Genomic DNA, 14,650 nt, shown 5'->3' with positions numbered 1-14,650 from the left:
AGAGACTACAGTTGCTCCCCAAGCTGTGTAATGAAGGCAAAGGAACATCAGCAGGCCAGAGAGATGGGAGGTGGGAGAGCTGCCCAACTAGTACAAAGATGGGCCCCTTTAGTACACCTGTCAAGGGGAAAAACTGGGGAGGTGAGGGGGCCGAGGTTGGGGGACAAACACAGTATTGAGAACAAGAGGACACTGTTTAGCTTTACTAGCATCCTAATCCTGACAGAATGGGCTTTGTGTGATAGAAAGTGTGCACTAGAAAACGTATTCTCATAACTGTCGAGGCATTACTTTAAAATGTTTACAATAAGGGAATTGGGACAAAATATACGTCACATTTCAAGAATAATTTCAGTTGGAAGATAAAGAAGATAATCAGGAGTTCAAGAAAAACAAGGGCCCTCTGTGAGCACAAGGCAATGTTTTCCTTCTTACCAAGGTTACAATTAAAAGCTCAAGCAGACACCGGCCTTACATGGGGTTGAAAGCATTTAGGGCTGTGGAGTCCATGCTGATGGACTCCTGTCAGTCCTTTCAAAAAAGGTACTAAAAATCTAATGCCAAGGGGCCTACTGCATGGGCCCCATCTTCATTCATTGAAAGTTATGAAATATGCTGATTTAGAGGCTCCTCAATTCAGTCCTAACAATTGGTTAGGTGAAAAGACACTGTTCTAGGAAGCCATAATCTCTTTGGAAAAGCCAATTCAAGAGAGATAAGGGTATTGTTGCTTGTGTGCCGGTTGCTTTGGCAAGTTCAATCACACCCCAATAGCTCCACTTTCGTCCCCTGCCCTTTCTACACCCCAATGAGACCTTATTGGAGTCTCACAAGACATGACTCCAACTGCTCCTGGCTATGCTTCCCGCTCGGTCCGTCTGCCTCCACATCAAACAGGGTCTCCGTTCCTTTCACTGAGCACAGCGAAGGAGTTCCTAAACTTACATAATGTTGTGGACAAAGACAGTGGCTGGTTATCCTTCTCTCTCCCTCATCAGCTCCACTGGCATTTAACGAGTTATGAGCTGTACCCAGCATGGGGCTGACACAGGCACATGCAAGCATGCCCTAAGGCTGGCTCTGGCAGAAAAACAAGGCTAATTATGCTCAGCCTAGCCCTTGCTACACAGGGAATTGCAAGATCATATGAAGAAACTGATAAAACACAAAAGCTGTGTTTAAGATTGAAAACGACTTGCCCAAATCTCACTGAAAGACCACAGGGAGGCTGGGATACCCGCGTCATGCCGTGAGTAAACACAGTTAGTGCCTGTGCTGAACTGAACATAAACAGCATGTTAAAGCTCATTACTTACTTTGATGACATGCTGAAACTGAAATAGACACCGGTCACCTGCACCATCTTACCAATTCACTATGGTTGACTGTACAAATTCTTTCTTGCAAAGTTGACTCGCCGAAAGCGCAGTTAAGGTGACTAGACGGCGGGCTTATCTTTCACCACATAGATATGCTCCTAAATAACAGAACACAGAGACTTAAGGAGTTCAGAGCAGTCCATGTTATTTGGCTTCATGACATAGGGATTTGTGAGCTACGTCACTTTTGCTGATCCAAGAATGGGTTAGACTTTGTAGAATGCATGTTAAGTGTCCTCTAATTTCAATCCAGAAATAAATAAATAAATAAATGCGCATCTTCTATAAAATCTTTATATTCCATCTGTGATGGCCAGCTGTTGTGTTGTTACGCAGGCAGAACAGGAGTAGCAGTTTGATTTATAATTAAACAATTCTGCTGAGTTTCAAATCAAGCTTTCAACCACAAAAAAAAGTGAGATTGTGTTTTATGGAGGTTGTTATTAATCACAAACATGGCCATGAATCTTAAAAAGACATCGCCTACATTTTGTATCCCCACTAGTGGATGCATCTGAATCAAATGACTGTATTAGTGAATGAATAATTTGCACCACAGATGCGGTTTAAAAATGCAGGATGTCAATTAATGCTGCCCTGCCTAATACTAGAGGACTTTAATCCAATGCAGGGGTCGAGGCTACAGATTCAAGGGCTACTTAAGCTTCTTCAGAGGATCATTTTGCCATCTTTGTTTCAAAGCCTTAATCCAAGAAGGACGAGGGGAGGTTTTCTGATCACACAACCAAACGGGTGTTGGTTAAATCTGCCATTCTGAATACTGAAAAATACTGCCATGTTTTATATCCCTAATACTTTACAGTTGGACGAAAAGCCTTAATTGTGTATAAGAAGCCTCCATAACGGTGTTTCTAAAGTACAGCCCCCCGTCAGAGCCCACAATCCTTGGCTTCTCATGTGTAGTGTGGGAATCCTGAAGCTTCATCTTAGTGTGTGGCAGACATCGACAGCCTCCCAGAACAAAGCTGCCCCAGCAAAAACATTGCCCATAACCATAAATCTTACCGGAAGGAAAGAAAGAGACACACAGAGAGGGAGCTTCCTTGGGTTACAATTTGAAAACAACTTACAAATCTTCAAGTGCAGTTGGGCTATTCAACTTGACAAGTCAACATGGTTTTGCCACCTGTATACATTGTGCACAGCCAAAAGATAGATTTTCAGCTGAAGGTGCCCTGAAAAGTACATGATTTCATGTCCTCTTTCCTCAGGCAGATGGAATAAATGGACCTGCCATATGTCACAATACTCTGCACTTTAATCCAAGGCGTACCAATCCAAAGATCTAACCCTAGCACGGCATCAATTAGACAATAGCTGTGCTTTTAAACAAAGATCACCCAAAACAATTAAGGTAATGTAATAAATCCTGGTAGGCAGCTTAGCAAGGAAGATAAGTATGATTAAATCAAGACTCCCAAACCATGAATGTAACTTGATCTTCAAGAGGCAACTTTAAAGTAAGGAAGGCTAGTTGTCTTGTGCTTGTGGTAATTTACAGTGGCTTTAAATATATGGCCACAGTAAAAGAACCATAAAAGGAACTTTTTGGAGGCAAGAAAAAGCTTTCAATGCTTTACAGTGGATCCCAGACCCAGTGGGATAGACTGTCTAAACAGAGCACAGTTACAGCCATTAAGACAGTCTGGAATAGTTAGTGAAAAGCCCAAGTAGGGCTAATTTTAGGCTGGTCTTTCACATGGGGTGATTTAGAATACAAAATCGCTAAAATAGCATTTAGGCTTTCTCTGAGGACCCTGACCAAAATCACTTTCCCACAAAGTTTTTGCATCATGGCAGAATACTTAACCAGCTTCCAAATAGAGAAAAATCACTTATTTTCCCCACATCTGTCCAGCACATTTCAAATAAAAGGCACAACAATAAAGCCAAAAATGCAACTCAGTAAAGTGTAAGTAAGTTAAAAGTTTAACATCAATGCAACCATTTTCCTTACTGCAAATGATTTGAAAAAATAAATAAATAAATAAATAAAAAGAATAGTAACTCTAAAAACATTTTTTTGGCTCGGTGTCACAAAACTGTACCTTAATGAGTGGTCAGGTGCATTACAGAGTATCATTGAACATTATAAAAGACCTGCGAAACATTTTAAGCAGGGCCCGGTATTTTATTTTTATTATTACAACTCAGAACCTCCAAAAGCCTATACTGATTAATTGATGTCTCAGTGATTATGACTTGAAGTTAAACACACAGCTGACATAAGGGGACGACTTGTATGCCTTATAGTCATACATTAACACTGACAAATTAAAACTGACTAATGATGATAGGCCATGACAAAACCTTACTTTAATGCATGCTTTTTTCACAGCGATCCTTTCTATAAAAAATAAAAAAAATAAAAATGAATGCCTGGGCTTGTGAAATATTTAGAAGTTGCAATGGCAGGACGGCCTTTTTGGGTGGCTACATACACATGCTGCATTGAACATTGAATCGGATGGACAAATATGTATGACTTAATTTGTTCAATGAAGTCATGTCTTACAGTCAGCATATGTTTCAAGCAACGAGTGGGTGTTTTGTATGTATGTACGCAGGGTATGTGAGACAGGACGAGTGTGTGGCAGGGAGTAGTGGCTGTGTATGCGGATATCCAAGGAAAGGTGTTATTATAGGGGTGACAAGGTATCTGTGCAAAAGCAGACAGATCCAGATACTTCAGATGTAGAACTTTTAATAGAATTATAAACATGAAGTGTAGCATTCAAATTAAAAAGCTTTCCTGTTAACAGCCTGTCCGCAGCTTCACTGACTGAATTGCTCGCTGGTGCCGTTTTCATTCTTCAGCAGCTGACGCACAGAATCGGTCATCATTCTGTTTGGCAGCGTTGGAGCATGAAAAAAAAAAAAAAACACTGACAACACACCTGTCCCAGTCAGACAGGCAGCCACAACAATGCACCGTCGCTCCTAAAATAGATGATGAGACGCGCAGCAATCTTGTGCAGAGCAGATCCTGCAAAACACAGCAACTCCAAAACAGTGTAGGAGTAGGGCTGTGCAATTAATTGAATTTTGATTTTGGCTCCCAACGATTACCAAAATAGTATAATCGAGAAAAAACGATTATTTTGCCATGTTCTGCTTTGCAAGAACACCTTTATTTTGTCTTGTGTTCTGAATGACACGCGCACGTCCGCAAGCGCACATCCGCCCCTCCCGAAGCCATAAACTGTCAGTCAGGAAGGCAAGTCGTATGCATATCATCCGCTGGAATTTAAAAACTCAGCGCGAATAAAGATGGCAGAAGGAGAGCAGCCACAGCAGCGTTTTGGTTTGAAAAAAAAAAGGCAAAACCAACTCAGTTGTCTGGGAACAGCTAGCTATCGTTAGCTAACCCTACGGTCCCTCTGCCTCTCCGCTGTAGTAAACTTTGTATTCCCCGACACGCTGTATTCACTTACTGTTTAAAACGTTTTCCAGCTTAGTGGCGGTGCATAGGCATAGGCCTACTGCTCAAAACCAACATGAAAAATCATAGTAATGTTCCCTCAGCATTTAGTTTTGTTGTTAAAGTGTATGTAAAATGAGCAGGGACGTTTCACGTAACGTTATTCTAAGGTACCGTCTATGTACTGAACTTTTCCTCAGGTAGCTAGTAAATAAGCCCACTGAGGGCAACATTATTTTTGGCACAATGTTTGGTAATGAGAGTAGGCTAGTAGTGGTCATAGGTCATAGTGAGAATGTGATGTGAGAAGCACATTGTGTAATGTATCTGGAATTGTTCATTAGCTGTGTAAAGTTATGTGTGATATCTGTAAAGCTGAACCAACTGACAGTAGTAACACAGAATTTATTCTGATCCAAAGACTCTTTCTGTGAGATAAAGGACACTAACACATTATACCCTGGACACTATCCATTATATCCAAAGGTTAATGAGTAATCGTGTTAAATAATCGTGATTTCAATATTGACCAAAATAATTGTGATTATTATTTTTTCCATATTCGAGCAGCCCTATGTAGGACCATGTTTGTTGTGAATGAGGACACGCTAGGGCCAGATGTTTGTTACGCTCATCTGGTCCCCAAACTTCCCCTGTGACCCCAGTTACGACCAATCTTCAAAATACTGATATGTTCTGTGTCCACTGGACAACGTCAGACATTAAGGAAAAATGTAAACATCGGTCAAACTGTGGCGATGCTGTGAAGAGACTTCTACACTGACCTGACAACAATGAGGGCACATAAACACAAATTTCTTCTCAGGCACTTCTAAAAATCAAAATTCAGTCATGCGTCATTTCCTCCAACCACAACTGAACAGCAACTACATTATAATTACCATTTATGGTCGATGTGCATTGCTAGAAAAATAAACTTTTTTTTTTTATAAATAAAAAAACATTCTTAATGGCTGAAGAAACCCCCCAGGGACCAATCCCACAGGCCACAGCTATTCTTGACTTGGGAAAGTATCATTTCTGCAAAAGCTGCCAGTTAGCAGCAGCATGCTAGTCTGCAGATGCCTCCTGGGACAATGGGTGTCAGACTCCCATCGCTGACTGTGAATGCAGGCACTGTTGCGAGAGGTACAGGGCTCTAAGCTGAATATTGCTCTTGACTATTGGCCCTGCGTGGTAAAAAAAAAAAAAAAAAAAAAAAGGAGGGTTCACTTAGGTTTCAGTGAGTGGCCAGAGTAATGAGAGGTTTGAACTATTGTGAACTTCTGCAGAGACAATATGGCCATAAATTAGAGGGGGGTTTAAATCACATCCAATCACAGCACAAGCCATTGACTCTTAACAATCTGTTAGCCAGCGCTGCTAAAGCCCGAGAGTGCCAAACCTCAACAATGGCACTTTGAAGAGGTTTATTGACGACAACCATCCTGATATGACCAACAAAATAAAATCCAAATACCTTAATATGAGGTCTGTGTTTGTATGGGATTCCTGTGTAAAAATCACTGATGCGTCAAACATTCTCCCTAAATACAAAGTTTTGAAAAACCCAAAAGGGCAGACCAATATTTACCCTGTGTATGTGTATTTCATGTTTGTTTTTTTGTTTTTTCTCGCACATTGTTATCTTTCTCGTTCTTGTTTAGAGAGAGAGATCACTATTGTTCTTGTTTCTCAAAAAAGGCAATAAAAATGTGAATGACAAAAAAAAGAAAAACCCAAAAGGGCAGGTTTGATCCAGATCAAATGTAAAAATCGGATTTGATCCAATCCGTGATCCGAAATCCCACTGGATTATTTTTGAGAAACTGAGCGCTGGAGTTTAAACATTACTTTGAGACACAATGATGTCTTTGCTACTTTCCTCAATAGGTCTGTTTTCTACATCATAATCAGCCTATTTCCCCAAATCTGCCCTTTCCTGCGTTTAGCCAAAACAAGCCGTCTAATGGGAATACTTTGCTTTCCAATCATGTGTTGGCATCTCAGTGACTACATTTGCATAATTGAGCTTGTGCTTACTGGACCTGTAAATTTGTGGGTTAACATTAGCAGCAGTGTAGGCAGACACAGTTGCTTGCATTTGTCAGGAGTTTATTTTTAAACCCATTTAAGGTATGATGTTCTAAAATTCTACTCTCTCAGTCTGAGACTATGCAATTGTCCTTATGGAAAGAACCGAGATTATAAACCGGTTTCTTAATGACAAGCAGCAAGGGCAAAACGTCTAGTATGACAGCTATGCAATCTTGGTACGTAGCAAGGGCCTGTGCGTGCATGCCGTCTGTTGATCTACTTTATCGGCTATCAAAACAGAACAAAGTTACAACTGTATCTGTGGTTGGGAACACTCGACTAGGTCAGAAACAAATAATGTGAAGCCAAGAAAGCTTACGGTATAGTTCTTACGTTGATCTCTTGCACATGAGGATTTAGTGCTTTGATCCTTTAAAATGCTGACAGGTTGTTGAAAAGTCTCTAAAGCTTAAAAAAGGTGGTCTCTGTGAGTCCTACTCTCTAGAATGCAGACATGTCCAGCCGGGTCAAGCACCTTTAGTGACCTCTCCAGAGAGAAAAAAAAAAAAAAAGCTTGGGATTCCTTTTTCCCGGGCTTATGTCTCATGTCATGGGCATGGCACAGTGGTAATGGGGAAATAAGGGGTACCACCACCACATGCACCTTCCCCTCATCTTACTTAGACCTTTCCAAACCAGGTCTGGGGAATTAGCAAATCTAGGTCTGATCCAAAAGCCAACGGCGAACATACCAAGTCAGGAACGTAATAGGCTAACCGCCCACACAAACACACAACTTCACTATGGTGTGGAAATTATCTATTTCATCACTGACGAAGGGAAGCCTATATTACTGGCTCAGAGGGTTGGTGTCAAAAGCGCGTGCTGGAATGCTGCCGTTTAATGTGGCCTCAGTGTGTAATTCTGAACATTTAACAGAGAGAACATTGTACAGTGTAAAACGATCCTTATCATCCTGTGTTAAAATGTCTTCATAGGGTAATTTACTCTGACTAATATCAACATTTGTGGCATTGCTTGCCTTGACCTGAAAGCTAACCAGACTATTGTGAATCCTTACTGTGTAGTAAATTATTATTATTATTTTTTTTTTTTAGAGAGACTATTACATAGGACTATTACAGATAGGAACAAGGAGGGCAAGAACCAAAGTAAAAGGGAGATAAGGACGGTTGACTGACCGAGCAGCCAAGGCCACAGTGGGACAAAACAGGTAGACAGACCTGGGACTGTGTACATTGTGGTGAAAGCAACAGTGTGTACACAAGAGTTGACTGACAGCCGTTACCTTGTTGCTTTGCTCACACCGTCTATTGCCCATTTTTCCCCCTCTACGCTGCCACAGGTTCAGATTTTAAAAAGGACATATTTATGAGCCAAATATAATAATAATGACAAAGCAGAGAGGGTAGGGTTTAAAAACACACTGATGTTCTCGTGGCATCACAAGATGTTAGGACATGTTACTATGGGATGCAGTCTAAAATTTACTAAAAAAAAGTCCACATCCACAATGACCAATTGTTGTGGCAACAAATCATTAACAGGTTACCTTTAAAAAAAAAAAAAAAAAAAAAAAAAGACACTTTGAAAAATAGCAGCAGTTAGTATTTGAATCTACTAGTGTGATTATAATGGATAGGATTCATTATGCCAGGTGTGAGACATCGGCACCTCAATAAGTATTGTTTAGAAGAAGAGCGTGATGTGATGGCCACTTTTTATCATGAGCAGAAAGAGCAATTACCACAGCAGAAAGTTACAACAGTGTGTTTTTTTGCCACATTTCCCACAATGCCAGCGGTAACTCTTTCCAAACATACCTTTGCAGTTGAAAACTTCTTTGAGTTGTAGAAGCACATCAGCAAACTTGCGCACGTCACTGACCAGCTGCATAATATAGACTGGGTCTGAGACGGGGATATCTGGGCTGTCCGAGCTCACAGAGCCGCTCTTTGAAACCCTGCCCGGCACCAAGGGGCCCGCACTGCTAGGGCTTCCTGAACCCAAGCTGGAGCTGGAGAGTCGGGAGATGCCTAGAGAGAATTTGGGTCCACCACCTCCGCCACTGCTGCCGCCGCCGCCTCCTGATCCTCCACCAGAACTCTGGCGCAGCATGGCAGCCAGCATGTCTTAATGGTCCAGTGGCCCTTAGGCCTGGTGATTGTTATCCCGCAGTGTTAGCTCCGTGCTCAGACCCAGCACCGCGCCACAACAGGGATGAAGGATTCTGCCAAAGAGAGAGAGAAGACTCTTGATCCAGACAAGAACCATTTGGAATACCATCACTGACTGCTTCAGGTGGGACACGTTACCAGATGGGTTTTAGCAGGAGAGACACCCTCACAGCAACTGGCCTGTCCTGTCCTGTCCTGTCCTTCATCCTGCTTCACTGTTACTATAAACGTTTTCCACGGTGTTCAGAACACTAGGAAATGGGTTGTCTGTCTCGGTTGTTTGTTGACAACATTCAACATGTGGATTTTCTATATTTCCCTTGAAATGAACGGCAATTAACCTGCAGGGAGTTTGAATGGGTCAATCAGAAGAAAATCAGGTGTGCAGCTGGACAGTTATAGTGCTACGGTCTGTCTGGAATAGTTCACAAAGATCCTGTTCTGAACAACGTGTGGGGTAATTCAATCAAAGTAGTTGTTGTAGTACTAAACAGTCTCAGCATTTTTGATCTTAATATAACAATGATACAAATTACAACCCAAAACATAAATCTGACAAATCAAACCAGTCCTTACCATGGAGTTACACTACGCCTACTGTAGGTTTGGCTGGGAATAGCAATGCCATGCTTAGAAGTACAGGATATATTCAGTGAGTAAGTTTATGAGGGACAGCTTCCACACTTCACACTATAATTCATCGTTTGCCTATTTGCCCTTGCTTGACGTTACAAGCAACTCGTGATGTAAACATGTACTGCACTTTAATTAGATTACATTTGGTATACAAGCCAAACATTCATAGGCTAAAATCAAAGTGTCTATGCGATAGACGGAAAGAAAAAAAAAAAAAAAAAAAACTTTAGAGAGAAACACAGGTGGTCATGCATGTCCCTTTCTACACTGGGTATAAGCGCATCTCCCCTTGCACAGGCAACTAGCTAAAGAACACGACACTGCTGGTTCAAAACTCGAAAATATGAGGATTTCTTGCTTATTGCTAAATAAAACTAAATGAACTTAACCCCCATTAAGACCGTCGGATCATTAGGGTCGGCTAGTTAGTTCGGCATCCATAAACTTTACCAAACAACACTCCTTTGTCATCATATATCGACTTTTACAACATTCGCGTTTGAGTTAACGTTAGCTCAATGAATCGAAGAGCAATCTTAACTGTGGGTGCTAGCTACATGCTTCGTGTATTCAAGTTATGCCGAATTGGTGTGTTAAGGGGGAAATAAAGTTTTAACGTAATTTTTCACTCAAGAGCAAGGAACAGTTAGGCGGTTTGCCTCCAGCAAAAAAGGCAGCATTGAAGCACTAGATGTGTGAACGGAGTTCAAAAAGTAACGTTAAGCTGCTAACGTTAGTTAAGTTAAACCGTTTCTAGACACTTTTCCTGTCTTCAAATGTTAGGGCAAATTATTTATCAGCAGCTATACGTTTTTTTTGTAGCAACTGAAACAAACATTAAAAATTAGCAAACATAATTACAAACCTGCCATCGGATCCTGAAACATTTCAGCCGAAACAAATCCTGAAGCGGAAAAAGTGACCGAAGATCAGTCTTGAGAAGGACGAATTATTCCACAACTACGGCGCTATCCTTATCTTTCACTGCCGTACGTTTTCCCTAACTCCTTATACCCCGGCTCAGCTCCACTGTGTTCAATCGGCTCCTCTCTCCATGTGATGTAACGTAGGCTGTAACTTCTGTATGTGTGTGTCTGGTCTCTCTCTGTGCGTGTGTGTGTGTGTGTGTGTGTGTGTTGGGAATTTCGTGTGGAGTCCTCCCTTAAACAGGTGCCCGGTGTTTTAAAGTGTCAAGCAACCCTTAAAATCGTTGAACCTCCGGTTATGCCTTTCAAAATAAATTCCCTGGACAGGAATTTACAACAATTTGCTACATGTCAATGTGTTGGTGTTACTTTGAAAAAACGTTTACAAAAATCCAAACGCAGAACATTAGGGGAATTTGATTTAAAAAAACGTAGACTACGATATGTATCCCCATATTCTAAACCTGTAAGGTTGTCATAAGGTTGTCTTGCTAAACTTTTATTCTGAACACAATATATCTTTACGACAGGTGTATTTTTAATTGGTTTTTATTAACACAACCTGAAATCTGTGGAACATATACGTCACCTTTAAAACAACAGACTTGATAAAAGTTCAATAAGATGCATTAAGTAGCCTGATTAGCATTTTAACAGAGATAGTGATACATTGCTCTGCTGCTGCAGGGGCAGCAGACAGTTCATTGCGTTTGCCTTGGTTGTAAATCTATGCAGTTTATATAGATGCCTTCTTAAATAGCAAGTCTGTGTTCCAGCCAAAAGTTGGTTTCTCTGGAGGAGGAAACTGTTGGAAATGGGGACATTCTCCTGAGAAAGGCCTATATAGGCTTTTACTGTTAATACGCCTCAACTGTAGCCTATATGCTAAATAAACAAAAAACTAAAAGGAATTGGGTCTTTAACCTTTGAGGCTTTTTAACCACGTGCACCGAAAATAAATCTAGCACTGGAGGTTGCAAGTAACACACACATGAGTGGCATCTGCTGGTTAAATGAATGTAGTGTAGTCACATAAGGCCATTGCACATTATGTGTGAATCTTTTCATTTTACAATAAATAAGGCTTGTGCTTGGAATACATTGCTATGATATATGGATGTCTATGGTTCAGCTATATCTGAATGGCATGTTATCCCCTTTATTTACTAAGAAAAAATTATTTCTTCTATCATTAAGTTATTAATACATTTATTTCCCCTTAGTCCTCTCTTCTTTCTATGGTTATTATAACATTTAAAGCATATGGCACAAAACAGTATATAGTCTATTATGATGAGGTGCATAAGAGAAAACAGGTAGCCTACTGAGGAGCATTTCATTTTATTTTTCTAACTTGTAAGGGCTCTATTAAGACTGTCACTACTTTATTTTTGGGAATGACAATGCTGTAGATGTTTTCAGAAGAAAGAAGAAATCTTTATTTGTCACACACAATTATACACATTACAATTTGCAGTGTAATTTCTTCAAATCAAACTCTGCAGTGCCTACTTGCTGCTAACCACTGAGCCACTGTGCCACCCTAAAGGAAGGATAGATCCTGGAAGGATCAGTGTTTTATTTATTGTTTTATTTATTTTTCACTGTAAAGAAATATGCAGGAAATGTAGTGTCTAATGGACGCTTCAGATGTTCCTGTGCCTGGTGTGTACCTCTTCTATCCAATCATTTCAAGGAGGAGTAGAGGCCCACTGTGACTTTTACTTTTCTGTAGTTTTATTAACCTGAAACGAAATGAAAACTAAAATCTTTAAGAAAAACTATATTGCCAGGTTAAAACTAATAAAAACAAAGTAAAAATGAAATGACTTGACATTGACATTGACATTCCAGGATATGGCACTGTGCCACAATTGCCTCATATCGGGCATATTGTCATATCGGACAACAACACTGTCGGCGCATCAACATGACACAAGCCTTCCGTGATCGCGAACTACCCCCCTCCTCCAAGCAGTTATAGTAGCCAAGGAGGACACAGAGGTTTAAAAAAACATGATGGACTTTTCAGAAGAGCTTCTGCGTGCGAATGACACCATTTTCTGAACATGGTCATACTGAGAAATACAGAGAGAGTTGTGTGGAGCTGATAGTCTTAATCATTTTTGTATCAACTCATTTGGGAATGGCTTGAATGTAATGGACGTCCATTAATAGAAAAATATGTTACGCACTAATTTACAACTCAATTTAGTTGATAGTGTCAAATCATAACATAAGCTTTCTCGGGGACCATTTAAAGGAGACTGTCCTCCCCCGAGAAACACTCCCAGAGGTCATTTGTTCAAGCAGCAATTCCGATCTCTATATTTACGTTTCTAGAAGCAGTGCCCTCTCGTGGCCAGAGTAGTTATTACTTTCCGCATAAGGATGTAGGCGGGGGTGGTGGATAGGTCATAACATTGAGTACTGTTTGGAAATCAAAGTAAATGGCGAGTTTTTTAACTTAAGGAACGTCACGTTCAGCGTCACATGCGTAACCTTCAGCAACCTTCGAGTGAAGTAACGTCTGATTGTAACCCAAACCACGATTATCTTTTTTTAGACTTAACTAGTAGTAGTTTTTGTGCCTAAACATAACTGTGACCGTGGTAATTCTTTTTTTTTTTTTTTTTTACTTCATCACGTTCTGCATCAAGTGAGTAACCGGATGTGAAGTAAAGTCTGATTTTTAACCCAAACCATGATCCTTTTCTAAACTTAACCGAGTAGTTTTGGTGCCTAAACATAACCAAACTGCAACCATTTAACAACGTTACGTGTTTAAAATCGCGACCTTTACGTTCCATACAGTGACCAACGTTCTCTGGTTTAGATATACTGTATGGTCATATTACCACCACCACTAGTAGGCATTTTCTATGGGCCCCTCCCCGCATCCACAGCTATTCATTCTAGCATCTTTTTGGGCCCTCCTCACATGAGGGCCCTGGGTACCCAGTCCCCTTTTCCCCCCAGTCCGACGCCCCTGAGTTTGGAGGACTTGTTGTTTTACACATAGAGTTGGTCACACTCTACCAGGTCAGCTACCCAGGCGCCCCACCCTCCATAATTTACAGAGACAAAAGTAAAATAAAAACTTATTGAAATTTCAAAACTATAACTTTTCATAGAGGTAAATGATCCCATGTCGGTATATGTCTGGCGTGCTTCTTGATACGATTGATATGCGATCATGATCGTAAGCTTCAATGGTAATAAAATCTGAAAACAAATACGACCAGATGTGCCCTCTGGATGGTTCATTGCAAATAACAGAGGACATGGAGTATATCTGCGTTTGGTTTTTTCCCACAGGAAATTCTATAAATTGAAATGGAGTCACAGGGCTGCCGAGTACCGATCCGTTATGGCCCACTCGAGACAAATAAAGGGTTACAATGTCGGGGACATTCCAAACTCTTTTTCTCTCTACTATGGAACCACATATCACACATGGTCCTGTGCTCTGTTCGATATCACGTTGGAAGAGATCGAAAACCTTGCCTTGGCTCGGTGGGGGTAAAAGATAAACGCTGCCCAGCCTTGAGATGCTACATGTTTCGCATGTACATTCTTCACAACTGCTTTTTTCTTGCACTACAATAGTTGTTTTTATCCCACAGTGATTTAACCAGAACAATAAATGTTCCAATAGTATAAGTGGATCATTATGCTGTAATAAACGCAATGGCGGTACTCGTACACTTAATTCTTCTAAAACCCTGTAGAGTTCTGTTGGACTGAAACTCCTCCCTGGGCTTCTAAGGGCTTCTAGAAACAGTCCCGCGAATGATGGTGTTGTTGATAATTGTGTCAAAGACTCTGGCTGTTGGTGTGTGAATGTGTTATGCACAACGTTAAGGTTTAGTGCAGCTTGCAATGTCGCATTCATCCAACAGTTATTATAATTATTTGAAAATCTGCAAATCTTCCCGCAGGGATCTGTTTCACTTGTGTCTTCCATTCTTTCTCCAGTAACGCTGGTTCTGGGGCTGGCCTCTGATTCTAGAGTGCTACTATCTTGGTCAT

General features: G+C 40.8%; 1 protein-coding gene across 2 annotated transcripts in view; it reads right to left on the bottom strand.

Moving 5' to 3' along the window:
• The window catches only part of arhgap29a (Rho GTPase activating protein 29a), a 39,253-nt gene extending 28,388 nt beyond the window's left edge, over positions 1–10,865 (bottom strand). Inside the window, exons 1-2 of one of the 2 annotated variants that reach the window (XM_028569650.1) lie at positions 10,558–10,865; positions 8,703–9,109 (exon numbers count right to left, since the gene is read on the bottom strand). In XM_028569650.1, coding sequence (XP_028425451.1) covers positions 8,703–9,009 — 307 coding nt within the window. In that variant the 5' untranslated portion in view covers positions 9,010–9,109; positions 10,558–10,865. The remainder of the gene's footprint in view (positions 1–8,702; positions 9,110–10,557) is intronic. The other variant, XM_028569648.1, reaches the window with a different exon arrangement.
• Positions 10,866–14,650: the final 3,785 nt, after the last annotated feature.

This window comes from Perca flavescens, chromosome 22 (assembly GCF_004354835.1).
Source record: "Perca flavescens isolate YP-PL-M2 chromosome 22, PFLA_1.0, whole genome shotgun sequence".
NCBI lineage: Eukaryota > Metazoa > Chordata > Actinopteri > Perciformes > Percidae > Perca > Perca flavescens.
Note: the sequence above shows the minus strand (reverse complement) of the source record. Positions and strands in the feature narration are given on the sequence as shown.